General features: G+C 40.3%; 1 protein-coding gene across 6 annotated transcripts in view; it reads left to right on the plus strand.

Moving 5' to 3' along the window:
* SH3D19 (SH3 domain containing 19) overlaps nt 1–27,389 on the plus strand; it is a 172,196-nt gene that overhangs the window by 72,288 nt on the left and 72,519 nt on the right. For 4 of the 6 annotated variants that reach the window (XM_032855528.1, XM_032855530.1, XM_032855529.1 and 1 more), the window contains exon 2: nt 14,686–14,725. In XM_032855528.1, coding sequence (XP_032711419.1) covers nt 14,686–14,725 — 40 coding nt within the window. Of the gene's footprint in view, nt 1–12,662; nt 12,760–14,685; nt 14,726–27,389 lie in introns of those variants that run through there. The other 2 variants (XM_032855532.1, XM_032855533.1) reach the window with 2 other exon arrangements.

Below are 27,389 nucleotides of genomic sequence, written 5' to 3' on the forward strand. Positions count from 1 at the left end.
ATGTCTGATTCATTGGAGCACTCTCATTCTTGATTTGATTTAGAGTTGTCATGGTTCTATTCAGGTTTTTATATTTTATTTCATTATCTTTCAATTTATAGGGAGAGGAGGTGGATATAACCACTGAGTCAAGTAAACATTTACATATGATTTTCTTTCTTTCTTTTTTTAAGATTTTACTTATTTGACAGAGTCACAGTGAAAGAGGGAACACAAGCAGGGAGAGCAAGAGAGGGGAAGGCAGGCTTCCATCAAGGAGGGAGCCCGACGTGGGGATCACAACCTGAGCCGAAGGCAGACACTTAACCAACTGAGCCACCCAGGCGTCCCTACATATGATTTTTCATTTAAAAGCCTCAAACCTGGCTCCATACTGTGCTGAACTCATGAATGTTAGTAGCGTAAGATTACTGATAGTGCTAAGTAGTGAATGTTATCCTAAACTTGGTATATTCCTACCCATTGTCTGATCTTGCTTTATTTCTAACCTCAGTTATTGGTAACATATACCCTGTACCAAATCATTACTCCTGCTTCCTCCCTCAACACATATTGCCCATTCCTAATCCTGTCTGTTTCTCCCCAGCCCTCCCACTTTCATTTCCTCCTACTCTTTCCTTACATCAAGCTTTCCACCTGGTTTATACTGTTATTCATGGTCTCTCTTCTTTCATCCTCCAGCCCTCCACTGTAGTCCATTCCACCAGGCTACCCTTTCTCCACTTCCTGCACAAAAGTACAGATGCTAACATATAACATCCATAAATTGCTCCAAATGATCCTTAATTCATGTTGTAATATGATCTCCCAGTATATTTTCCTCACACTCTGGGATCTACCTGGATTACTCCGTATTATCCCTCGGTTCTTTGTGCTTTCTCTACTATTGTGTTGTATATAGTTCTCCTAAACTTAGATGCCTTTCTTCCCATATTTACTTCTCAAATTTTGCCAGCTTAAAGTTACGCTCAAACCAGATGCTATCTATTCTGGCAAGCCTTTAAGATTTCTTAGTCACAACTAAACCTTCCCTGGGATGCCTGGGTGGCTCAGTGGGTTAAAGCCTCTGCCTTCGGCTCAGGTCCTGGGGTCCTCTGCTCAGCAGGGAGCCTGCTTCCTCCTCTGTCTCTGCCTGCCTCCCTGCCTACTTGTGATCTCTCTCTCTCTGTGTCAAATAAATAAAATTAAAAAAAAAAAAAAAGAGGGACTCCTGGGTGGCTCAGTCAGTTGAGCCGCTGCCTTCGGCTCGGGTCTTGATCCCAGCGTCCTGGGATCGAGTCCCACATCGGGCTTCTTGTTCAGTAGGGAGCCTGCTTCTCTCTCTGCCTCTGTCTGCCACTCTGCCTGCTTGTGCATACTCTCTGCCTCTGTGTCTCTCTGACAAATAAATAAATAAAATCTTTAAAAAAAAAAAAAGAAGAAATTGTTTGCTCTTGTGTCTCAACATACATTGTAGGTTTATTGAATGTAGCTTTTGTTGTCTTCCAGGAGTATTCCACAGTCTCTTATCCTCCAAGACAGTTAGCATTGTCTTTGATTCTTTTTTCTCTGGGCCAGAGCTGGGTAGATCAGAGAGGTCTGTACCTGAATACACTGAGCCAGAGAGTGGCTAAGGTTGATCTCACGCACCTGCATCTGCAGGTGTTTCATTCCCGGCTCTGTGGGAAGAAAGCATACAACGCCTTACTCGGTTTCTGATAAAGTAGAATTGTATCTGTACTTCATCTCCATATTACTAGAAGTGTCTGCTGTTTCTCAGACCTGTTTTTAATTGTGGTGCATGGGTTAACTCAGAAATGATGCACACAGACATTATTTCAAATGTGTCAGTGAGTCTGGGTGTGGAATAGTGTGGAAATCTTGGCTGGTGGATGATGGGCAAACCAATGATATCTGAGAGTCTGCTTTGCATAAAATGACACATAAGCTGCCCCAGAGCCAGTTTCTGGTATGTGGCTAATACTTCTTCCTCCTCGCTGCCCAGTGCTTGTATGTTTTAACTATCATTATTAAGAGTGGATTTTGGGGCGCCTGGGTGGCTCAGTGGGTTTAAGCCTCTACCTTCAGCTCCGGTCATGATCTCGGGGTCCTGGGATCGAGCCCCACATCGGGCTCTTTGCTCAGCAGGGAGCCTGCTTCCCCCTCTCTCTCTGCCTGCCTCTCTGCCTGTGATCTCTCTCTGTCAAATAAATAAATCTTAAAAAAAAAAGTGGATTTTGTGTTGCAATTAAAAGATGGCTAATTGTATTTGAAAAGAAAATCACCAATACCCAGATTGGTGTCATATAAAAATTTAATAATTACTGTAGGTCATTTTATTCTTTTCTAAAAATTTCACTCTGTAAGTACAGGAATTAATAATAAGCAATATTCTCATAACTGTTTAATTTTATAATGAACTGTCCCTATCACCATGTACCTATTTCCATACTCTGTTGAACCCATAGATTAAATGTTAGTGGCATAAAATTATTGATGGCACCAGGTAGTGAATTGGAGCTATTCTCCCAGTGCAGGGGTCTTGTCATAAGACACCCAAGGCAAAATCTTCTGTATTTTTAGGAATTATGAGAGGGTGTTTGTTTTGTGAAGCTGAAGAAAGCCTCAGAGACAGTTAGAAGGAATTTGAGGCCCTGGGTTCAGTCTGTAAACAACACACCATCTGATACTGAAGTGTAAGTGTGGCTTATGGTGAACAGCATTTCTACATTTTTACCCTTGTAGTTTATCAAATGAATGGGACCTCCAGCCTTCTAGCCGAGTTGAAAGAGCAGGGACTTTGGGATTCTTCAGATCCAGGTTTGAAAATTCATAGTCCCTTTTTATTTAACTAGCTTCTCAGAGGCTTTGCTTTCTCATCAATAAAGTGGAAAAGACTCATATCGTGGGAATTCCATGAAGAGTAAATGAGACTATATTAGAATGCCTCTAACATAGTGAGACTCGGTGAATAATAGCTGTCATCGTTGTCTTTGTCATTATGCTGATTGCCGGCTCTGAATTTATCTCCACTGTGTTTTGTGACCTGGGAGCCACAGAAGGTGAATCCCTTGTGTAGCTTTCTGTGCTTCTTCGTAATAATTGCATTGCTTTTTCCTCCCCTTAAATGGTGCATTTTTCATGACACAGTGTTTTGTGAATCCTGCAACTCTGAAGCCGCACTTCAAAATGCTTTCATTCCAAATCAAAATTATTTGAAGCCTTTGCATGGTAATGCGCAATCTGTCTTCTCCATGAATTAGTAACAACTGCTCCCTTGTACCCCCAAAAGAAACAGCAGATGATACAAAGGCTTTTGTAGCTCTGCGGGTTCCCAATTTGCAGAGGTGTTGGTGAGGACTCCTACCGGTATGCTCTACAATAGATACTCGGGTTGTACCTACTGTGTGTAAGGTGCTCTGCCAGCCATGGCAAGGCACTTAAAGGCTCTGTCTTGAAGAAACTTACAAAGTGGAAGCAATAAGACATAGATAAAGAGAATTATAAGGTGATTCAACATGGTGGGAAGTGCTGACCGGTGCTAGGCACTGTGTGGTGTGGGGGCGGGGAAGCGATATTTCTGCTTGTTGGGAATCAAGTAAGGCTTCAAAGCTGAGACGGCAGGTGTCTCTCAGGTCTCTTAAAGATCCTGTGTGTCTCTAGAACTGTGAAAAATCAGAACTGAACACTTAGTTCAGAGGCATTCTATACAGTTGAAGAACACAATGAGACAATGGGGCATTCTCTTTGCTTGGGTCCCAATAGCCTTTTGAAGGTGGTTGTGCAGATGGAAGGTGGCTGATAAAGAGGAGAGGAAGGAGACTGGTGGGCTTGAATTTGCAAGAGACAGTGCGGTGTTGCGCAAGGAATACGTTGTCTATCCCTAGGTAAGGTAATGGGACAAGGCCAGATATGGCTTTACCTTTACTTGATTAAAAGAGAAAAAGTCCTTCTAGATTAGAGACCAAGACTGCCCCACTGTGGCTAAAAATCTGTTTGAGGACTCCGATCAGAAAAATCCTTACCTGTGTAAGAAAGATTTCCACAGCCTAATGATCTCACCTCAGAGTGAGGTGTATGGTAATTGGAATATGGTGAACTTCCCTTTTTTCCCTGCTTTTTCTCCTTTTCCCTGCAGTTGAAGGAGTCTCTGGTTAGAGTGGTTTCTGATATTTGTTCATTTTGTAGAGACAGGTGTGAAATGGTAAAACTTTGTTATAACATCTTCAAATTAATCAAAACTAAAGGAATAAGGAGTGTAAGAATGGGCCTTTTGCCTGTTAAAGAAAAAAAAAAATCATCATTTTTACCCTAACAGCTGAAAAAGCAACCTGTGGTTAGAGATGTTATCTATCCTTTGATACCTGAAATAACAATTAAATAACAGTTTTTTTTAAAAGATTTTATTTATTTGAGAGAGTGAGTGAGAGAGAGAGAGCATGAGCAGGGGCAGAGGGAGAAGCAGACTCCCTGCTAAGCAGGAAACCTTATTCGGGGCTCAATCCCAGGACCCTGAGATCATGACCTGAGCAGAAGGAAGATACTTAACCAACTGAGCCACCCAGGCACCCTGTTTTTTGGATTCTTATAAAAGAAATCCATACTATCCTAAGATATAGAGGCAGATGTCAGTAATTTTATATATATATATGTATATATACATTTTTTACATATACATATAAATAATACTTTTAGTAACATATTAAAAATGGAAATGTTTTCTCTATTTTGTTTCTTTCTTTATATCACTCATTAATCCTACTCCAGAAATTTATTTTAGAGATCTCGGGTCTCAAAAAATGACGGTGAGGGTTTAATACCTTCAGGATGAACTAGGGATGGGGAAAGACTTCAAAGATGGGAGAGGTGGTGATTCTTGGTTGGCACAGTTTTTATCCTGAAGGCATTGCCTGTGTCTGCTTTTGAGTTCTCTTTCTTCTTTCTGCTGCTTACTTAGGCCTTATTTATCACTTCTGTCAGAGGCTGCAGTGGGAAAATGAAGAAAAGTGAAAGTCCAGATTTATTTTTTATAGTTCAAAAGGGTAAGAGGCTGGATAAGATTGGATAAGAGGAGTTTCAGAAATTAATTATTAGTACAGTCCTGTTCTCTTGACCAGTAATAAGCAGAAGAAAAAAATCCCACGAATTAAAAAATCCATATTGGACAGAGGATAATTAACCTTTTTAGATCATTGTACTCACAGTATTATGAACTCTATGCATATTGCTTCCCTGATGTTATCATCATCATAATAAACATTTACTGAGCATTTATCCTAGTCAGCAATCATCCTGTCTTTTGTATGTATTTCTTCCTGTACTCCCCATTCAGCTTGCTGAGACATGGGTACTCCTGTTACCCTTTCTTACAGAAGTGGATACTGAGGCTTACAGTGCTTAAATATCTTGCTAAGGCCATTCAGGTAATAAATGGTGAAGCAAGAACTCGAAACAAGGCCGTTTGACCTAGACTGCCTGCACTTAACCTCTGTCTGGGTTGTCCTACTGAAGTAGTTGTCGATTTCCCATTAAGGGTATGACCCAGTAGTAGGTACCTGGAGGCACCAAGTGCACTCATCTCTGTGGAACACATGATTCTGAGATGCACAAATTAACCTAAACAATGATAAAATCAAAGATCAATAAGTGAGGGGAATATAGAAAGGACATTTAATTTTTTATTTTATTTATTTTTATTTATTAATTTGACAGAGAAATCACAAGTAGGCAAAAGTAGGCAGAGAGGCAGGCAGATAGAGAGGGAGAAGCAGCTCCCTGCTGAGCAGAGAGCCTGATGCGGGGCTGATCCCAGGACTCTGGGATCATGACCTGAGCCGAAGGCAGAGGCTTAACCCACTAAGCCACCCAGGCGCCCCTAGAGAGGACATTTAATACCATGTTAAAAGATCAGGGCTTGACCTGATAGGATTGGAATGGAGACTCCTATTCTATTTGCATTTGGGTCCTATGCCTGGCACTACTGGAGCTGAGATCATTTGAGCCAGGCCACCTGCATACCAGGCTTGGTGCTGGCCAGGGAGCTCCTCACACCAAGCTCTGTGTAAGGGACTTCGGTTTTCCAGGGGAGTGGATGGTAATGATAAGATCACACCGTGTGTCAGGCTACCAGATATCAAGTATGACTTCATCCTCAAATTAGTTAGGGAAATCCTGTGTTAAACAAAGTTAAACAGTTTTTTTTGTTTTTGTTTTGGTTTGTGTTTAATGGCAAGATTTCTCAGAGCCTTTAAGATAACTAATATGCTTTGTGACTGTCCAAGAGGTTATTATAATTTGGGAAACACTGAAAGAAATACCTGTTATTGAGTCACTTTCTCAGGTTGCCTTTCTTATAGCATATCTTACTTACTCGAGGTAAAATTTATGACTCCTTTAGAAAAATCCTTAGGAATGACCTCATGTTTTGACTATGGCTCTAATATTTTTAATTTGGTAGTTAGGGGAATCGAGATTCAAATTTAACTAAAAGGTATTTTTATCCCTCTTTGAATCATGAGTTTTACTTGCAGAAGATGTGTGATTTTGTGCAAAAAGAGGTCTGAGAGTAATTATTAAGAAAATCATTAGGGAGCCTGAGGTGGGAACAGTAAGGAGAGTTGATGGCACCCTGTTCTAAGCCTGGTTCCGTTTCTCCTGCCTTCACCACCTTGCTCCCAGTACTGGAGTGGCACTGGCAAAATGTCCGTCTTCCTGAAGTTGCTATCAAATGTACCTTGGGGTGAAGAGGGATAGTGTAGATGGTGGCTCTGATTTTTCATCTCTGAAACTATTACCTTAAAAAGCCTGGTTCAGTAGTGAGTTGCACTCAATAATCAAAATGATCCAGTTGAACTATTTTAAAGAAAAAAATATTTTAAAAGTTGCAGTCTCTTGCCAAAGAGGTGATTCTTCTTTGAGTTCAAATGTGCTGTCGTTTCTTCCTCTGTGTATGGTTTGGTTTGGTTTGGTGAGAGCTACTTTGAGACATGAGTAGACCAAACGTGGGTCATTAATAGGGCAGAGGTGACTCTTGGATCACTACTCTGTTTATTTATTTATTTTTTTAAAGATTTTATTTATTTATTTGACAGACAGAGATCACAAGTAGGCAGAGAGACAGGCAGAGAGAAAGAGAGGAGGGAGCAGGCTCCCTGCTGAGCAGAGAGCCCGATGCAGGGCTCGATCCCAAGACCCTGAGATCATGACCTGAGCCGAAAGCAGAAGCTTAACCCTCTGAGCCACCCAGGCGCCCCACTACTGTTTATAAAAAGTAAAACACACGTATGGGCATTCTTAGGAAGACACATTTTTTTCACCAGCATTCATTGGACATTACCATCATCAATGAACATTTACAGATGTAAATATTTACAGTCTGCCTGTGAAGCAGAGTTTTAAGATAAAGTCCTGCAGGGGTGCCTGCCTGGCTCAGTCAGTAGAGCTTGCTACTTTTGATCTTGGGGTCATGAGTTCAAACCAACCCCCGCCCCCCCTGCATAGAGCTTACTAAAAAAGAGTACTGCCCTCATCAGGCACACTGATTAGATAAGGGGATAGACATGTGCCTGAAACTTTAATAAGACACACATGCTAAGTGTCAAGTGAGTGATACAGATAGTATGAGAATTCTGATGGGATATGGTAGGCAGAATAATGTTGCCCCCTCAAAGATGCCCATGTCGAAACCCCGGAACCTGTGAAGATGTTATTTTGCATGGCAGAGAGGAATTAAGATTGCTAATCAACTGACCTTGATATGAACAGATAATTTTGGATGATCCTGGTGGGCCTCTTGTAATCCGAAGTGTCCTTTAAGTGGAAAAGGGAGGCAGAAGAGGTCAGAGTGCGTGAGAGGAAGATGTAAAGATGCTGCGTTGTTGGAGGAAGGGTCCACAACCCAAGGAATGCAGGTGACTTTGAGAAATTAGACGAGGAAACAGATTCTCATGTTGAGCCACCAGGAGGACTGTAGCTGTGCAGACACCTTGACGTTCAGTTTATTGAGACCTGTTTTGACTGCTGGTCGTTAGAACTAGAGTATAGTCAGTTTTTGTTTGTTTAAGCCACTAAGTTTTGGTAATTTATTACAGCAGCAAAAGGAAACGAAATATAAGGATGCTGAAAAGAAAGAGGAGTCAGGGACAGTTTCATGAAGAAAGTGGTTTTGAGCCAGGCACTAAATATAGTTGACAGCAGTTGTAACAGGGTCATGGAATTTATGTTCCAGGTACTAAACTAAGTTCTTTTTTTCTTAATTTTTTAAAATTAACATATAATGTATCATTTGTTTCAGGGGTCTAAGCTAAGTTCTTTATACCGTTGAATTCCTTTAGCTCACAAAAGCTCTATCAGGATAGCATTTTCCCTATTGTGTAGATGAGAAAACCTAGGTTTAAAGAGACTGAGTAACTTGTGCCATCACCACAGGCAGGACCAGTCACTGCCACTAGTAAAAAGCTGGCCTTTTCACAAGATGACCGCTGACATTCATTGAGTACTTACTTTGCACAGGCAAAGTGCTGAGGATGTCACGATATTAGCTCATGTAATCCTCTTAGACTCTAAGCATGAGGTGATTGATAATTTTTCTGAGGCACAGAGTTGTCTGGCCAGCAAGGTAGCTGAATTGGAGGAAAAGAGACTAGAACAGTCAAGACACAGTAGTCCTGACAAGTGCTGATCAGAACATAAAATACAGGTAAAGGGGTGTCTGGGTGGCTCAGTGGGTTAAGCCTCTGACTTCAGCTCCGGTTGCCATCCCAGGGTCCTGGGATCGAGCACCGCATCGGGCTCTCTGCTCAGTAGGGAGCCTGCTTCCCCTGCCCCCTCTGCCTGCCTCTGCCTACTTGTGATCTCTGTCTGTCAAATAAATAAATAAAATCTTGAAAAAAAAATACAGGTAAGGCCGTAGCTATGGTGGGCGTGGGGGGTAGATTCCAGAGACAGTCTGCTTTGTTGAAACATAATTCCCTTATTGAAAAACACTTCCTGTGCTCTCTAGTTTCTCCCACTCTGTGTGATTAGGGTGCTGCATTTTAATGAGTTTAGACATTTTAGAATTAATAACAGGTGTCAGTATTGACCATGCTGTAGACTAAATTTTTCCACTTACCCATAGACGCGTGGGTAGCAGTCACATAAACTCTATAATAAGCCTCCTGAAATGGTAACTCACAGAGATTCTCTTTAATTTCTTGGTGTAGTAATAACTCGCTTAAGTTCAACAACAGCAAATATATATTTATTGAAAACCTGCTATTTAAAAGAGCAGTATACTAGGGTGTCTGGGTGGCTCAGTCGGTAAGACATCCAGCTTCTTGATTTGTGCTCAGGTCATGCTCTCAGGGTCATGATAAGTAGAACCCCATTTCAGGCTCCCCACTCAATGGGGAGTCTGCTTCTCTCCCTCTCCCTTTGCCTGTCTCCCTCCCGCCGCCTCCCCTCCCCCAAGCTTGTGCTTATGCTTGAGCTCTCTTTCTCTCAAATAAATAAATAAAATTTAAAAAAAAAAAGGGTGAAAGACCAATATACACTTTACTGTAGGAGTCTCAAAAATGACTTACAGCCAATTTGCAGACATACCTGAATGAGGGTGGTGAAATGAACTGGAAGGAGGAGGTGAGTAAGTATTAGTGTTAGTAATTTTGTAGAATGAACCCTAGCTTCTTTTCAAGTAGACATATATTTGCAGTTCTCTTTGCCTAAATAAAAGAACCATTTAAAGACTTTAATAAAGTCTCTGAAAACTCTTATCTCATATATGTACAATTCCATCCATGAGCTATTTGAGTGGAACTACTTTCCCAGTCTTTCCAGGAGTCGCCAAAGTGAGATTCATGATCCATGAATATCTTCCTCCTCCTAATGGATGGACACATTATTTTATTTATTCTGTTTCTAGGTAATGAGATAATGATATTGTTCCTGCAGGAAATTCTTTTTCGGAATGTGTGGATCCTTTGGTTAATACTGAAGGCACAGGGGTGCCTGGGTGGCTCAGTCTTTAAGCATCTGCCTTCAGCTCAGGTCATGATCTCAGGGTCCTGGGATCAAGCCCCATATCAGGCTCCCTGCTTGGCGGGGAGCTTGCTGCTTCTTTTCTACTGCTCCCCCTGCTTGTGCTCTCTTGCTCTCTCTGTCAAATAAGTAAATAAAATCATAAAAAAAAAATAATGGCACAAAGCATTTCTTGTAGGATTGATCCATTTTTTAATTAATTTATTTTTTAAGATTTTATTTATTTATTTGACAGACAGAGATCAGAAGTAGGCAGAGAGGCAGAGAGAGAGGAGGAAGCAGGCTCCCCGCTGAGCAGAGAGCCCGATGCGGGGCTCGATCCGAGGACCCTGGGATCATGACCTGAGCTGAAGGCAGAGGCCCCAACCCACTGAGCCACCCAGGTGCCCCAGGATTGATCCATTTTTTAAAAGTAACATATACTGTATACTCCCAAGTTGGAATTTGATAATAATCCTTGGGAGTATGGTGTAGAATCCCTTTATAGATAATACTAATTTTAAAGATACTATTCATTTTAATACCCTGATACGAGGTAGAAGGTAGCTTTCATTATACCTCTTCCTATTCTGTTGTGAGCGTGTCTGTGAGCATTCATTCATGTCGACTTGAGTCTTCCCGCTAATTTCAAAGAATGATTTAGAACTTTCTACTGCCAACTTGAGTTAGTAGTCTAAGTTCCCTGCCCAATGGGGTTTGATTTTTCTGTCCAGTTAAGTGATCAAAGCCAAATCCTCAAAGCCTGAATGTCTTACCATGGATTCTAATAAGTTCTAAGTTGGCCATTCTTCATAGTTTTAATCAAAGCAAAGGATGACATTTGCATTTTTGTCATCTTCATTTCAAAGTGTTTGCCGTATTACTAGATTCAGAATCACCCTGAATAGTTGCACATCAGTAGACTCTGCCTAGCCATTCCCAAAGAGCTGTCCCTGCCAAAATAGGGGCCCATTTCTACCTAAGTGGAATATCACCTAAATATATAAACATTGGATTCATGTATGTCCAGATTATTTAGAATCACAAGTCATCAGGGCAGGAAATTTTGGGTAAAGAGTTCTCCTACAGAGTCACCAACCCATGATAATAACGTCCTCTCACTCTCCTGATCTCAGACCCCTTGATGTGCCTGGGTTCCCCCATTGCCTCCCCATAACATTTACACTCACACAGCCAACAGCACCCTTTCCACCAGTTCTGCCTCCTGTTCTGCTTGTCTTCTGCTTGTGGGGTAGTCTTCCGTTTCCTCAGTTAGCTTTTTTAACCAGGACACATGGATGAATAGGAACTGAGAATGCAAGCATTTTTTCTTTTTCTCTCTCTTGCCTCACTGTGTGTGTGTGAGAGAGAGAGAGAGAGAGAGAGAGAGACATATACCTACAAAACCAACAGACTTTACATTGCTATCCAGGCACGCTGACCTTCACATTGCGAGTGTGCTGCTGGCCTTTGGTAGGCCCCTGGAGTCGTTGCACATTTACTGTGGATGATGCACTGTTTGGCAACTAAATGTTAGACTTGGAGCCTTCTTATTTTTAGGAACTCTTTTTTTCATATAAATGGTGAGACTTTGGTCTGGTAAGTTATTTGTATGATTTCTGGGTATGTAAAAGTTCAAGAAACCTTTGCAAGTATATTCTCTCCTAATTATTTAAAAACTAGAAACTCTGAAAGAAAAATTGGAGGCTGGGGTTATATGCCAAGGAGTATTTGATTTGAAATAAATAAAATCCATATGCTTAAAGCACTATATATAGTCAAGATGAAGTTTCCATATTCGCTATGAATCTGTTTTCATTTTTCTTAACGGAGTTCTATCCAGATGTTTCATTATTGTTGGCAAGATCCAGATCCCAAATCTGCCCTCAGTGCTTTGTTTTGTTCAGTCTTGGATTTTGAACCAAAATAATAACCATTTATTAATTTGCCAAAAATTCAACATCACCACTAGTGTTGTTTCTTTACAATTGCACGATTGTCTTGATTGTCATGAAAATTACTTTGCTTAAAGTAAGTATCTAAAAATTTCTGTAGACACACAGATACACGACAGATCCCTACTACATATATACGTATTCAAGCTAAAAGATGGGTTATGGCAAATGTGAAATCCGATTGTTTTTATACTTTGAGAAAAAATAGTAGGACAGGAACACCTTTTAATTTCTTTTCCATTGTCCAGAGCTAGGGGAATGGGGGATATTGTGAGTAACAGATGATTTACCCTTACCCTCAAATTATGAAATATATGGGTCTTGGGAGTGTTAAAATGTTTATGATCACTGTGCGCGTATATTTGCAAAGGAATATAACACATACAACGCAGAGGGGATTTGGGAGGGAATGTTAAAAATATCTTCCAACAGATTATCCACTAGTTCAACAGAGAAGTATGGTGGGGAGGCATTTTATATCTTCTTAGAGCACAAAGTATAAAATGACTGTAGAGTTTCCTGTTTTAACCAAGAATGAAGAAGAGCTACGAGGCTTTCGCTTCCTGAGTGGACACATTCCAGCTGTGCAGATTGGTCATAGCACATCTGCCAATCAGAACAGGCCCTGGAGGGAAGCCCTCAGATGCTGAGTCTTGTTTACACGCATCATGACTCTGTTTCTCCCCTCCTCCTGTGTGTTGTACCACTAGGGAGATTTGGAGGGGGGGGGGAGTTTGCTATTCCATGCCTAAATAAACTCTACGAAACTAGGATCCCAGCGTCAGCAAATGGTATCCTGGGCAGATTTTTAGCTCATCGTTAGCCACAGGTAAGAGCTGTTGCTTTGTTATATGAGGATAGCTGATCTGCCTTCAGTTTTCAGCTTTGCCTTGAGATATTTTCCTTTTGTTAACAAAACTATCAGCCTAAAGCTGAAGAAGAGCGATCGAAAAAAGATGATTAAAATGTGCGCTATCTTGCTACGACTTTAAATTTTTAGTGCTCCACAAGTAAAAAAAACATGATGTTTTTATTTGAGGGTGGGTAAAACAAAGTTAAATTAAAACAAAAGTTTTCAAAGCGGCAGTAATACCAGGTCACTGTGGAGAGAAACTGGAACCAGAAGCATATTAACATTGTGCTTTTTGAGAGTAGTGTATCTAAAAAAACATGTTCTATTGTGATTCTTCCTACATGTTAGTCTTTCAGAAAACATACTTCCTGTGTACTAACTCCTTGGTTTAAAAACCATTTCTTTCTCATTTATGAACCTATTTAGAAAGAATTGATAAATACATTTAACTGTGTGAATCTTAACGCCTTTTCTTCCATAATTCTCCCGAAAAGTTTTATAGTATGTTTTTAGTATCTTTGTGCTGTTCCACAAGCAGTAAAATTAGGGGGAAAAATAATTCCTGTCCAGTCTTTGTTTTGCCATTAAATTCTATATTGTTTGTATTAATTCAGAAGATACTTCAGAAAACTGTATTTTAATAACATTGCATAGGATTTTATTGTGGCTTACACTTTGCTTTCTGTTTTTAGTTTTTCCATAACACTGAGACCTTTTCACTTTGTTTATTCTTAAGCATGTTCTGAAAAACATTATTTGGAGTAAAAAAATAAAAAGAGGGACGCCTGGGTGGCTCAGTGGGTTGAGCCGCTGCCTTTGGCTCGGGTCATGATCTCAGGGTCCTGGGATCGAGTCCCGAATCGGGCTGTCTGCTCGGCAGGGAGCCTGCTTCCCTCTCTCTCTCTCTCTGCCTACCTCTGTCTACTGTGATCTCTCTCTGTCAAATAAATAAATAAAATCTTTTAAAAAATAAATAAATAAAAAGACAACCTGTGGATTTTGTAGTTCTTTCTCTTGTATACAGTTGTCTTCAGGTTAATTAACAGCCTTTTACAGCAGCCTTCAAAGAGGCACATGTGAAAACTTCAAGCAGCCATGTCCTTGTCTCTTACCCTGTGGCAAAGTTTCTCAACATCAGCTTTATCGACATTTTGGGTGACATAATTCTTTGTTGTAGGCTGCATTGTAGGATGTCTAACAGCATCACTGCTCTCTACCTACCAGATACCAGTAGCTCTTTTCTTCCCCAATTGTGACACCCAAAAATGTCTCCAGGCATTGTCAAGTGTCCCCAGGGGAAGGGGCCACTCGTGGTCCAGAATCACCGCCCTCCATGTAGCACATTACACCTCATTATCAGTGAAATGTTGAAACCCAGCTTCTGAAAAGTTCTGGGCACTAGAGAGTTAAGGATGAGGCTGTCTGGGTCTTAGGGTGTTTGCAGATGTTGCTGTAGCTGACTGCTCATTTTCCCCCCCTCCCTATTCTCTTGGAAGCTTTTGCCAACCATGATTCATGGAATGATTTTTTTGAGCTGAGTAATCTGTGGCTTTTCAGTTTCCTTACTTTCTTTCCTTAGCTAAATTTGTTTGGGTTTTAGCAAAGTGTTTAAAACAGCAAAGATCTTTGAAAATGAAATAATATGTGTAATGATACACTTTCCAAGTAGATGATTTTAACAAACCATAAAAACTTTCCATGCCTGTCTATCTTTGTATCCTTTGTACCTCTTCTGTCAGACAAATCCTTTCAATTCTGATGAACAGCCTCATACAGGGGAAGACACAGCAACCTTTGAACAGTCCTTGGTGAAATCTATGGTATGGCAGCTGGCATTTGAGAACTTCTTTCCCAGGGCTTCTGAAGAGTATTTTGACATGTTACTGTCTCCTTCCTTTACAGATCGCAACGAACGAAATAAACCAGAGCATCGTTCTTCAAGGTATGAGTTTATGGTTTTTAATAATTCTGTATAACACTTCTTATTTGGAAAATATTTGGAGGCAGTTCAAGTATCCCTTATCAAGCTGCTGTATATTTGAATCTTCTGTGGCATTCAGAGAATCTTCACAGGGAAATACTGTTCATTTTCGGAACAGAAATTCTTTATGAAATTATTGATCATTCATTATGAAATACTTGATCATTCCTATCAGTGACAGCTAAATCTTTACCCCTCCCCCCAAATTATCCCTATTTCCTTCCTTTGGTGGTTTATTTTCTTCCCCTTTCTTTGATATTTTTATAAGATATATATATATATATATATTTCTTTTTTCTAATTATAAAACTAACATGGGCTCACTGTAGAAATATTTTAAACATTCTTTTTTATATAAAGCATTAAAAAACAAAGCCAAACAGCCTGTCTCCATTAGCTAGAGATAGCTGGTTACTGCTAGAAGTTTGGTGTAATTCTTCTAGTTTTTCTCAGTATATATGTATTCCAGTTGAATTCTTTAAGTTCTTGTTAGATAGGTTCAAAGGCCGGAAAGGCTGTTTCACTTAAGCCCATCACACACACCGTGAGAGCATATATTTCACAAGACCTTCACCAGCACTGAAGAGTATTTTTTAAAATCCTTGTCAAACTTGCAGGTGGAAAATGATCTAACTTCTACTCATACACAAAAATGATAGGCCTGTGTTTGATTTTTTTTTTAAGTCTAGTTCTATGAAGGATTATAATTCCTTTAATATTATTTTCACATTATTTCACAGTTCATCACTTTTACTTTGCATTTTGTGTTGTGGGAACTGATAAAATGGTAATAAGGCATTCACTGGGTTGACTGGGTTAGTAAACCAAACCCTGATGCTTTTAAGGGGCTCCTGGGTGGCTCAGTCATTAAGCGTCTGCCTTCGACTCCCGTCATGATCCCAGGATCCTAAGATCAAGCCCCATATCCAGTTCCCTGCTCAGCAGGGAGCCTGCTTCTCCCTCTTCCTCTCCCCCTGCTTATGTTCTCTCTCTCTCGCTCGCTGTCAAATGATAAATTAAATTTTAAAAACAAAAGACAAAAAAACAAAACAAAACCCTGATGCTTTTTCAAGGTATCAAACCCAGAATACATTGACCTCAAATGAATAAAAATACAAAGTCTATGAAAACTCCATTAGTTGGGTTCCTCCATTTTGCAGAGGTTATCAATCAACATATATCAGTGAGGCCTAATCTGGGAGAAAAATACAGTGGAATATTTGGAATGTAAGGCTGATTTTTTTTCCAGATATAATTCATATAGTTTAAAACTCACTCTTCTTGGTGTATGCTTCTATGAGTGTTGATGAATACATATAGATATGTAACCACCACCACAATCATAGAAAAGTCTGTGAGACTGATTTTTTTTTTATACTTAAAAATAATAACAGGGGCACCTGGGTGGCTCAGTGGGTTAAGCCTCTGCCTTTGGCTCAGGTCATGATCCCAGGGTCCTGGGATCAAGCCCCGCATCGGGCTCTCTGCTCAGCGGGGAACCTGCTTCCCTTCCTCTCTCTGCCTGCCTCTATGCCTACTTGTGATCTCTGTCTGTCAAATAAATAAATAAAATCTTAAAAAAAAATAACAACAGAAAAAAGGCAGTGTAAGAGAGAAGACTTTAACTGTGAATGTCATAAAATTGGAATAGTAAAAAAAAAACAAAACAGTTTGTATGATAAAATCAGGATCCATAAGACACTGAAGGTTTGGTAAATCAAGCAATAGAAGTTTTAATTAGAACAAATATAAATCCTTACACTTGGCTCTGAAAGACCAATGGAACATAAGGACATAAGGGAGTTGTAACTTAACAGTATGTCTGAAAAAGTCTTGAGGATTTAGTTCTTTGGAAATTTGTTGTGAGCCCAAAATATTAGGTCATTGCCTCCACCTCCCCCAAAAATGTGAGCTTCAGTTTATTTATACTAAAAGAAATAGAATGTCCAATAAAAGAAAAGTAGTAGCTCTAGACCATACTTTTGATATTCTATCTAATTCTGGATCCACAAGGCCTTGAAAAATTGAAGTATGTAGTGGACTGGTTATATTGGTATCACTTGAGGAAAATTAAGAATAGAGTCCCAGACTCCACTCCAGAGAATCTTACTCAGTAAGTAGAGGTGAGTGGGTCCTGGGAATCTGTACAGTAAAGAAGTCCCTCAGTGAGTCTGTTGTGTGGCCATGTTGGGAACCACTAGAATAGAACACAGCAACTGAGTTGGGACTGGGAATATGAAAGAGAAGACTAGGATGGAACTCAAAAGTTAAGTCCCAGGAAGACTAGTGTAAAGAGTTTGGTGAATTTTTACCTAGGTGTGGAAGTTTGAGGAGGTACATAGGACAGAAGTAACTGGCTTTGAGCACCTGAAGGGCTGTTATGTAGAAGACTCTAGCATACTTCTTCCTCCTAAAGGCTAGTCTCCACCACCAGAAACCAGGGATCCTTGAAGGAATGGCTAATTTCGGGTCTGGGGAGTGGAAAGTACAGGTGAGTCTGGACTCATGATGTGACGGAAAGATAGGAAAAGCTCAACTAATGGGTCATACCAAAAAGGCCTAGGAGGCAGTTTCAAGAACTTTCTGCTGGTCAAATCTGGGACACTTTGAGTATCAAAAAAAAACCTTTAAGTGGTAATGGATTCTAACACATTGGGTTTTTAAGAATCCATGCAGAAGAACTTGTAAAATCAGAAAATCATCATTTTATAATTCTTAGTATATTAGTTGATTCAGGCAAGGATCATCAAGTGGCTACTAAAAGTTGGGCAATAAATTGTTGGAGGGACGAATATTCACACTGCCTTAAAATTATTTTTAACTACAAAGGGGGAAATGTAACTTTTCAGTGAATAGTTCTGGTGATCTCATTCTTTTTTTTTTTTTTTAAAGATTTTATTTATTTATTTGACAGACAGAGATCACAAGTAGGCAGAGAGAGAGAGGAGGAAGCAGGCTCCCTGCTAAGCAGAGAGCCCAATGTGGGGCTCAGTTCCAGGACCCTGATATCATGACCTGAGCCGAAGGCAGAGGCTTAACCCACTGAGCCACCCAGGCACCCCTGGTGATCTCATTCTTTTTTTTTTTTTTTTTAAGATTTTATTTATTCATTTGACAGAGAGAGAGATCACAATCAGGCAGGGAGGCAGGCAGAGAGAGAGGAGGAAGCAGGCCCTCCGCGGAGCAGAGAGCCCGATGCGGGGCTCGATCCCAGGACCCTGGGATCATGACCTGAGCCGAAGGCAGAGGCTCCAACCCACTGAGCCACCCAGGCGCCCCTGGTGATCTCATTCTTAATCAGGCAGTCAACTTACATATCATCACTAGTGAGACATCCTGACAGTATAGATATAAATATAGATATATATATAGATATAGATATTTAGATATATAGATATAGATATACATATACATATAGATACCACTGTTGTAGTACTAGTCCTGGCAGAAACAGGTAATGCAATAAAGATACAAAAAGCCTTAAAAACGTTCTAGATTAAAAGAGACTGCATTTTTCTTTAACCTGGAATTTTAAAATCCAGATTTCTTTAAAAAAGGTACTTTGGGGATAATTAAGAAATTTTAAATATGAATTTTATTTTAGATAATATTTTATTAATAAAACTTTTCTTTGGGATATTTAAAAAATGTTGTTATGTGAGAGAATGTCCTCATTCTTAAGAGATATACACTGAATAATTGAGGTAATGTAGTCTTATGTTTGCAGAATAATTCTCAAATGATTTATGAGTAAATAAAAAAGCAAGAGGTAGAACTGCAGAAACAGGAAAATAGTAATAATTGGTGAATAGATGACAAACATATGGGCGTTAATTGTGCTGTTCCCTCAACTTTTCTATGGACTTGAAATCTGCAAAATAAAAAGCAGCAGTGGAAGCAATCGTTCTGTGTTCATTGAGTCCCAGAGGGCAGAATATGCATCCATGGGTGGAAGTTGAAAAGGGTTGTATTTCTGCACAGTGTGAGAAAGGAATGCCTACCGTAGCTGGTCAAAGATGGAACAGGTTACTCTGTAAGGGAGCATTGCCAAGGAAAAGCTAGATAAGCTAGTGTGGGGAGTAAAAAGATTCATACATGGCTAAATTATTATTCTAGATGGTTCTAGCACTTTGCTCATTCAGTAGCTCATAGGTATTTGTTGAGAGGCCCTAATCCGGGCTCAGGGTACCACAGAAATAAGAAAGTGTCTCCAGAGGCATGGAGCATAAAGCGACTATTGTCTGGGATTCATACTCCCAATCTCAGCCCATTTACTCGAAAGTCAACTTCCCGGTCCTCATCGCTGGACTTCGGCAATGCTAGTGGTAATCTTGAGGTTATTTGGGAAATATTTTATCTTTGACCTCTAATTTATATTGTCAGATTCTCAAGGACCATGCTCCTAGTCTTGGTAACCTTAGCACTTAGTATAGTGCCTGGTCCATGATAAGCACTTAATAAATGTTTGTCGGATAAATGCCAATTATTGTTCAAAAAGAGAAGGGAAATGCCAATGTTCTTTCTTTGCAAATTGGGAGGAATCTGACTGTCAAAAGCTCGCCAGTAACTGTTATTGACTATGTTTGTTACAGTACAGCAAGGAGTAATGCCCTAATAAGGAAGAAGAAATGTTTTTGCAGGAAGGACCATTGTGTTCTGTGCAGGGGGTCTGCTGAGATTGGCCGTGACCTGTTGTCCCCCTGAGAGTCTCAGCCAAGCAGGGCTACCTCACCAGCCCGTCTGCACATTCATACCTGCTGCATCAGTGGAGCAGAAAGAAGAGAATATAAACAGAAACCACTTAATTTTGGTATTTTTGTTGGTTCTCTGCAGTCCACTCATTCGGCATTAAGAATAGTGGGCTCACCGCCCAGCAAGGATGAGAGAGATGTGTTTCTTTTGTTTGTATTTTTATAAGGCCGGACACTCATATAGCTTTCCCAGTGACAAGTGAATAAACCTGGGATGTCTGCCTTTAATTTCATTGCTGATAGAAGGAAAGCATAACTCTTGTCAAGTTAAAGGGAGAATTTTATCAGGTATAGGTCAACACTAAGATCTCAAGCTAAAAAATACTGCTTAAGTGTCTGTAAAAGGTTTGATGGGTGTTTTTTGATTCATTTGTTTTTATGTTGGCATTCAAAAAATTTGCCTGTTGCTGATTGAGTTCTTTTGTGTTAGAATTTTTTTTTTAAAGATTTTTATTTATTTATTTGACAGATCACAAGTAGACAGAGAGAGAGAGGAGGAAGCAGGCTCCCCACTGAGCAGAGACCCCCCCCAATGCGGGGCTTGATCCTAGGACCTTGAGATCATGACCTGAGCCGAAGGCAGAGGCTTTAACCCACTGAGCCACCCAGGTGCCCCGATTGAGTTCTCTTGAAGTCAGAAATACCTGAATTCTTGTCTTTGCCTTGTTAGTTTAAATATACCATTTACCAAATTGATGTCCCATGGAACATTCTTATGTAGGATGTTAATCAGTATATAAGAAATAAATACCCATGCACAAAAAAGCCCATGAAATGGTGATTTAAAACAAAATTAGACAAATTTCTTTGCTGGGATTCCACTAAGAGTCTTTGATACACTAAAGTGCATTATAAAACTCCAAATGAGAGATTTACTATACAGGATTTTTAAAAATTTGTTTGCAGTTGTAACTTCCTTTCCCAGACACAGCCATTAATAACATCTAGAAAAGTGTGCTATGAAATGACAGTTTGGGAAAACTAATTGAGAGGGAAGTAGAGCTAAAGATAATAAAGAAAGTTAAGCCCTATGGCAATAGTGCCAGGAATGGAAAATTAGGAGCTCTTTTTGCTACCCTACCAGCTCTGAATAATAGATCCCAATGACTCATGGGGCTGAAATCCCAGCTACTTTGTCTTAAATGTTTTACCTACTACAAGGAAATAATTTACAGCAGCCCCCCCCCCCAAAGGCGTTGAAATAAGAACCCTAAATCTACTTCTTCAAAAATTATCACTTGAATCTTTGTCTTCCTGAAGCCTTCTGAAAACCACCTGTTATAACCCCCTTTGATAACTATTCTTAAAATTCCATGAAATTTCAGAAAAATCACTAAAACATTTTTTAACTCAACAAAATGACTCTGAAATTTATGAGGAAGAGCAATAATAACCAAGGCAGTTTTGAAGTTCCAGAGAGAGAGGTTCACTCCTGCAAGTAATTAAGACAGTGTTTTGGCAGTAAACAGAAGTACAGGTCGAGGGAACAGAATAGAGTACACACAGACATAGGTGGATACACACAGTTCTAGAGGCAGTGTTCAGATGACAGGGGGAAATGGACACGTCAGCAGATGGTCCAGCAACAATTGACAGTCCATGTTTTTAATTTATTTTTAAGATTTTATTTATTTATTTGACACACGGAGAGAGAAATCACAAGGAGGCAGAGAGGCAGGCAGAGAGGTGGGGGGAAGCAGGCTCCCTGTTGAGCAGAGAGCCCGATGTGGGACTTGATCCCAGAATGCTGAGGTCATGATCTGAGCCAAAGGCAGAGGCTTTAACCCACTGAGCCACCCAGGTGCCCGACAATCCATATTTTCAAAAAAATTCAGATGGAATTTGTTTTATCATATGAGGTAGAATCTAAATACATAGAAGTCCAAAAATGAAAGTGAAACATTTTGAAGAAATATATGAGAATATCTTTATGACCTCGGGGTAGGGAATGAGTTCTTGAACAAGACTCAACAAGTACCACGAAGAAGATTGGTAAATTTTTTTTTTAAGATTTTATTTATTTGACAGAGATCACAAGTAGGCAGAGAGGCAGGCAGAGAGAGAGAGGAGGAAGCAGGCTCCCTGCTGAGCAGAGAGCCCCCTGTGGGGTTCAATCCCAGGACCCTGGGACCATGACCTGAGCCGAAGGCAGAGGCTTTAACCCACTGAGCCACCCAGGAGCCCCGAAGATTGGTAAATTTAACTGTGAAAACTTAAACTAGCAGTGGGGAGGGGCAGAGAGAGAGAGAGAAACAGGCTCCCCGCTGAGCAGGGAGCTCAATGTGGGGCTGGATCCCAGGACCCTGGGATCATGACCCGAGCAGAAGGCAGGTGTGCTTAACCAACTGACTGAGCCACCCAGGCGCCCACCTGCAGCTCATTTACTTGAAGCCTAGTTTATTGCTTTGTGGATTTTTATCTCATTTTGTCACTTAAGAGTTATATAAGTAATACATGTGAAAACATTTCTTAGTAGTACAGAAACATGGTATCTGCCTTTATTCCATAGGCAACTATTATTAAGGGTCTAGTGGTTCAGGGGTACCTGGGTGGTACAGTTGGTCAGGCGTCTGACAATTTAGGCACAGGTCTTGATCTCAGGGTTCTGGGTTGGAGCCCATGTGGGACTCCAGGCTTCTCCCCACTATGCATGCGTGTGTCTCAAATAAATAAATAAATAAATAAACAAACATACTTTTTGAAAAAAGAATCTAGTGATTCAGTGTTTATCCTAGTCTGCTTTCTATGTGTGTATGTATAGTATATATTCAGATTATATTTAGAATAAACAGGGATGTGTGTGTATAGTAAATGTGTGTATATATATTCATATATGTATATATTTATGCAGACTTGCCCTTTTCGCTTACTGTATTTTAGGAAGTTGTACCATGTCATTTTCTACTTCATTATTTTTTAAACTGCTACATAGAATTTTCTAAGGTAATTATATTATTATTTATTTAACCCATCCTTTATTGATAGCATTTGGGTTGCTTAACAATAGCGTAGCGGAAGTGCTTTGTCATAAACACTTTTTTTTTTTTTTTTTTAAGATTTTATTTATTTGAGGGATGCCTGGGTGGCTGCCTTTGGCTCGGGTCGTGATCTCAAGGTCCTGGGATTGAGTTCCACATCGGGCTCCTTGCTTGGCGGGGAGCCTGCTTCTCCCTCTGCCTCTGCTGCCACTATGCCTGCCTGTGCTCTCTCTCGCTCTCTTTGACAAATAAATAAATAAAATCTTAACAAAAAAAAGAAAAAGAAGAAAAAGATTTTATTTGAGAGAGAGCACAAGGTGGGGTCAGGGAGAAGCAGTCTCCCCACTGAGCAAGGAGCCTGTTGAGGGGTTCAGTCCCAAGACCCTGGGTTCATGACCTGAGCCAAAGGCAGCCGCTTAATTGACTGAGCCACCCAGGTGCCCTGAAATAAACATCTTTTTGTTCACATCTTGTGCATACATGTGTAAGATGTATACACATCTCTGTTATTTTAAGATAAAAATTTTTTAAGTTTTTATTTATTTATGTGAGAGAGAAAGAGAGAGAGAGCAAGAGCATGAACCATGGGGAAGGGCAGAGTGACAAGCAGACTCCCCACTGAGCAGGGAGCCCGATGCGGGACTCGGTCCAAGGACCCTGGGATCATGATCTGAGCTGAAGGCAGAGCCACCCAGGTGCCCTAAAGTAGATTTTTTTTCTTCAAGTTTCTGTTGAACTCTTACTCTCATTCATAATTATCTTAAGTCTTGAAATCTTACATACCCTACATTTCTGTTTTCTTCCCGAATATCAGATTGCTTCATGATGGTTTGGTGTCACTCCAGATTCAGCAAGGGCCTCACTTCCACATAATTTGGCCTGAAATCTCACCCCACACAGGGAGGGACTCAAACTCAACATGCAGTAGGTCAGTACACTGAGCATTCATAATTGATGATGGTAAAAATCAGCAGCCCCTTTATTGCTAAGAATTTGGAAGAGTCTTGGTTCTCTGCATTGGTACCCTGTTGACAGAGACACTGAGGATTTTATTTGACCCTTTACCATCATCACATTATGGCTTAAGTAGATTAGCTAGAAGCAAAAGATTTAACTTGTTTTTGATCTTCTCCTTTCTAAAATGTTTGTTAAAATGTCATGCTCTGCTGGGCTTAGTTTAACTACTATAATTCTGTAGCATTTCCCTGCCCATATGTTTTGATTCCTGTACCTCTATAAACTATAGCTTGTGTGTAATTACTTTGTGGCATTATGTTTTCTAAGTTCTAAGAGAAGCATTACTTCTGCTGTAGCATCTGTAATGCTATAAACGAGGTGAAAAATTAAAGTGTATAGCAGGGTTTTTTTTGGGGGGGTGTGGATCCTTTTGCAATGAGAAATGTGATTCTACAGAGAATCATTCCACAGAGAATGTTCATTTATTATGTTGTTGTGGTTTTAAGCAACGTGACGTTAGCCTTTGCCCCCAGAGTGATGAGCATGAAAATGAAGCATTTATATGGTTTATCAGTTGGGTAACTGAAAAGTTTTATCAGCTGGCCTACCACTGCCATAGTACTTAGTGTGGGGGCTTCTCTGAGGTTGTTTCGAATTAAACTGTCAGCAGGCAGTTAACTTGGAACAGCTGCTGGTCCTGTATTCATTACTTTTTCTCAGGATGGGCATGCGTGGCTACCCATTTCTCAGCACTCCAAGGAGGGAATGAAATGCCTAGCCCTTCCATTTTTTCATTCTAATTCATTTCTCTCTTCCCCTTGGGTTAGTTACATTTTATATGCATCCTTTATTTTTCTGCAGTGTAATTTAGAAGCAGTTATTTACATAGTTCTACAGCATCTATGAGAAATGGCCTTTAGTAGAATGAACTTTGTATACATCTTGGTGGATTCACTATGTTCCTAGGTTATGGTTCTACCCCAGCTAATAAATATCCTCATACAGCTGGACTTCATTTTTTAATTTAAATCTCTTCCCTTAGTGGCACAGTGTATATCACATTATTCAAGAGCATTGATTAGGACTATAAACCACAGACACGTACTACCTAATTCCTGGTAGAATCTTCGTGCACACAGTATTGCTACACAGTCACTCAGTAGCCCATTCACCTCCTATCTCATTAACAGTTAACGGCTATTGACCCAAATTCATTCTGTTCTTACACACAAAACCCTTCTCAAACCAAAAAATATAATTTCAAGGTTGGGGGCTTCCCTTTTGATTACATCCTCCTCTAGATAATAAATCAGGTAGAAATCAAGTTTTTGTCACTTTGGTTCTCGTTTGAGCTGTAGAGGAGCTCTGCAAAGATGCACAGTGGGCTTGCCCACCCTTGTGCAACACTTCGAACTAAGTGCAGTAGAAGGGAGACAGGCGTGCCCAAGAACAACTCACGTGTCTGTCTCTCCTTTCGGAAAGGAGGGTTGAGAATCAGTACCCTCTGGAAGTTAAGAAATTACAAGAATAAAAGGAAAATGTTGGTTATCTGATTGTCTGAAGGATTAGATTATGTCTAAAATACAAACATGACTTCCATTGTATACTGGTTTCCTGTAGATAGTCTTGTTCCTGGCCCACTGCCTTATCCAGGGATGACAAGCAGGACTTAAAGTTTAGCCTTTCTATTTCCCAGTAGTTTCTCTCTGGTTACAGATTCTAAAGAGAAGTTCCAAATAGAAAAAATTCTTATTAGCTGGACTCTACTCTTCAAAATTTTTCCATGTGGTGAATTCCAATCTTTAACACCATTGTTTTTTTTTCCCCTAATGAAATTGCATTCATTTGTTCTGATTATAAAGCAGAGTATGTTCATGATAGAAAATTTGGGGAAAAAATAAGTATATAAAAGAAAAAAATCTATAATCCCTCCTCATAGTTAATCACTTACATTTTCATATATTTTTTTCTGGTTTGTATCTTTTCAAGTAGACACTATAATTTTAACATAGAGGCTCATGAATACACTGCTCCATAAAGTTATTTTTATTTAACATTATATCATGAAATGTTCCCATTTCACTAAACTTAGAAATTATGATTAAAACTTGTACTACAGGGGTGCCTGGGTGGCTCAGTGGGTTAAGCCTCTGCCTTTGGCTCGGGTCATGATCTCAGGGTCCTGGGATGGAGCCCCACATTGGGCGGGCTCTCTGCTCAGTGGGGAGCCTGCTTCCCCCTCTCTCTCTCTGCCTGAGAGTACTACCGAATTGCTCAGAAAAGGGTTTTGTTCTCACCAGGACTAAAGATCATCTCTGGCCCTGCATTGTTGTTAATGGGTCAGAAGAAAATAACCACTAAGAATTTTGCTGCTTTCAATTGAACTCATTTTTCTGTTAGGATACTTAGGTTTGTTAAGCATACCCATTTCTGTAAGCTTTATTTTAGGCCCCAAATAATACTTTCCAAAGGAGTCTTGTACTAATCCACAGCCTCTGGAGATCCCCTTACCCAGAGCCTCTCAGAGGCCCATCCAAGGGCATTCGGGGCTGAGAGTACCTGGGTTTGAGGTGTAGACATCAATGTTCATATCCCTTGAGCCTGTATTTGAAATCAGGAATGTCTGTGTTCAGGTTTGGGGAACCTTTTAGGGTACTCCAAAATGAACTTCTAAATATACCTTTTTAGTTATTTAGGCTCTGTTCATACTCGTAGAATCATTCAGAAAGGCTGTGGAATAGAAGGTAACGTGTTTGGGTTCAGACATAGGTTCTGCCTGAGTTAGAATCCAGCTTTCCCACCCAGGAGCTGGGATCCTGCAATAGATTCCTCATCTATTCATGGGTCTAACGGGTCTAATAATACCTGTTTCCTAGGGTTATTACAATGATTTTTTAGTTGCTGTAACAGTTAAGGTTTAGTCAAAAAGACAGAACCCATAGGAGATGTGTGTGTATTAAGAGGTTAATTGCAGATAATCAGCTTGTGTGATTATGAAAGCTGGCCAGGCAAGTCAGACACCCACAGAGTAGATCTCCTGCAAGGGTAGGCTGGACCTTACTACATAGACTGAAGCTGCTCTCCATGAGCAGTTTTTCTTCAGAGAAGGCTCTGTTTTGCTCTTAAGGCCTCTCAGCTGAATCAGGCCCACTCAGATTCTCTAGGATAATTTCTTATACTTAAAGTCAACGGATTATGAACTTTAACCACATCCACACAGGACCTACCTACACTGCAGCACGTAAATTAATGTTTGAATAACCGGGGACTGTAGCCTAGCCTAGCCTAGCCTAGCTGACGCATAACATTGGCCATCACAGTTGCTTTGGATCTCGGTTAAGCAGATGAAACTCACCTGGATAGGTGTTTCATTGTTCTTTCTGCTTTTCAAGATCAGTACTCTTCAAGGGTCTTTCACCCAACAGTTCTTTCTGACACATCTGTTTGATAAGTTTATTTGTTTTGTCCTAAGTAACTGTGCAGTTACATTATTTGTGACCTTAGAGAGTTCTTCATGCCAGAGCCCTGGTGTCTGGTCACGCAGGAGTCTACCCAGGAACATAACCTGGCCTCTGTGGAAACCCCCTGACCCGAACAGCATCTGCCCTTGACACCACGAGGCTCGGGGGCTGGGGGGGGTGGGTAATATACTGTAGTTTGCTGTGCAGCCAGCCTGTGCTGGTGCCTCTGAGAACTACCTCCCTGTGAGCACGTTTCCACGTGGCCCTGCCCCCTTTGGCCGTAGCTGATGGACTTCTGACCTATATGCTGAGATAATCAACTTGTTTCTCTTGAAATTTTGGACCAAAGACAGAGCTGAGAGCCAGGATTTCTGAACCTTGAAAATTACTTAGATTTGAGCTCGGCGGGATGTACATCCTGATAAATACTGGACTGTATGCTGATGAACAAGCAGTGAGAGTCCCACTGTAGCAGATG

This window comes from Lontra canadensis, unplaced genomic scaffold (assembly GCF_010015895.1).
Source record: "Lontra canadensis isolate GAN:19392208 unplaced genomic scaffold, GSC_riverotter_1.0 scaffold10, whole genome shotgun sequence".
NCBI classification, from domain to species: Eukaryota; Metazoa; Chordata; class Mammalia; order Carnivora; family Mustelidae; genus Lontra; species Lontra canadensis.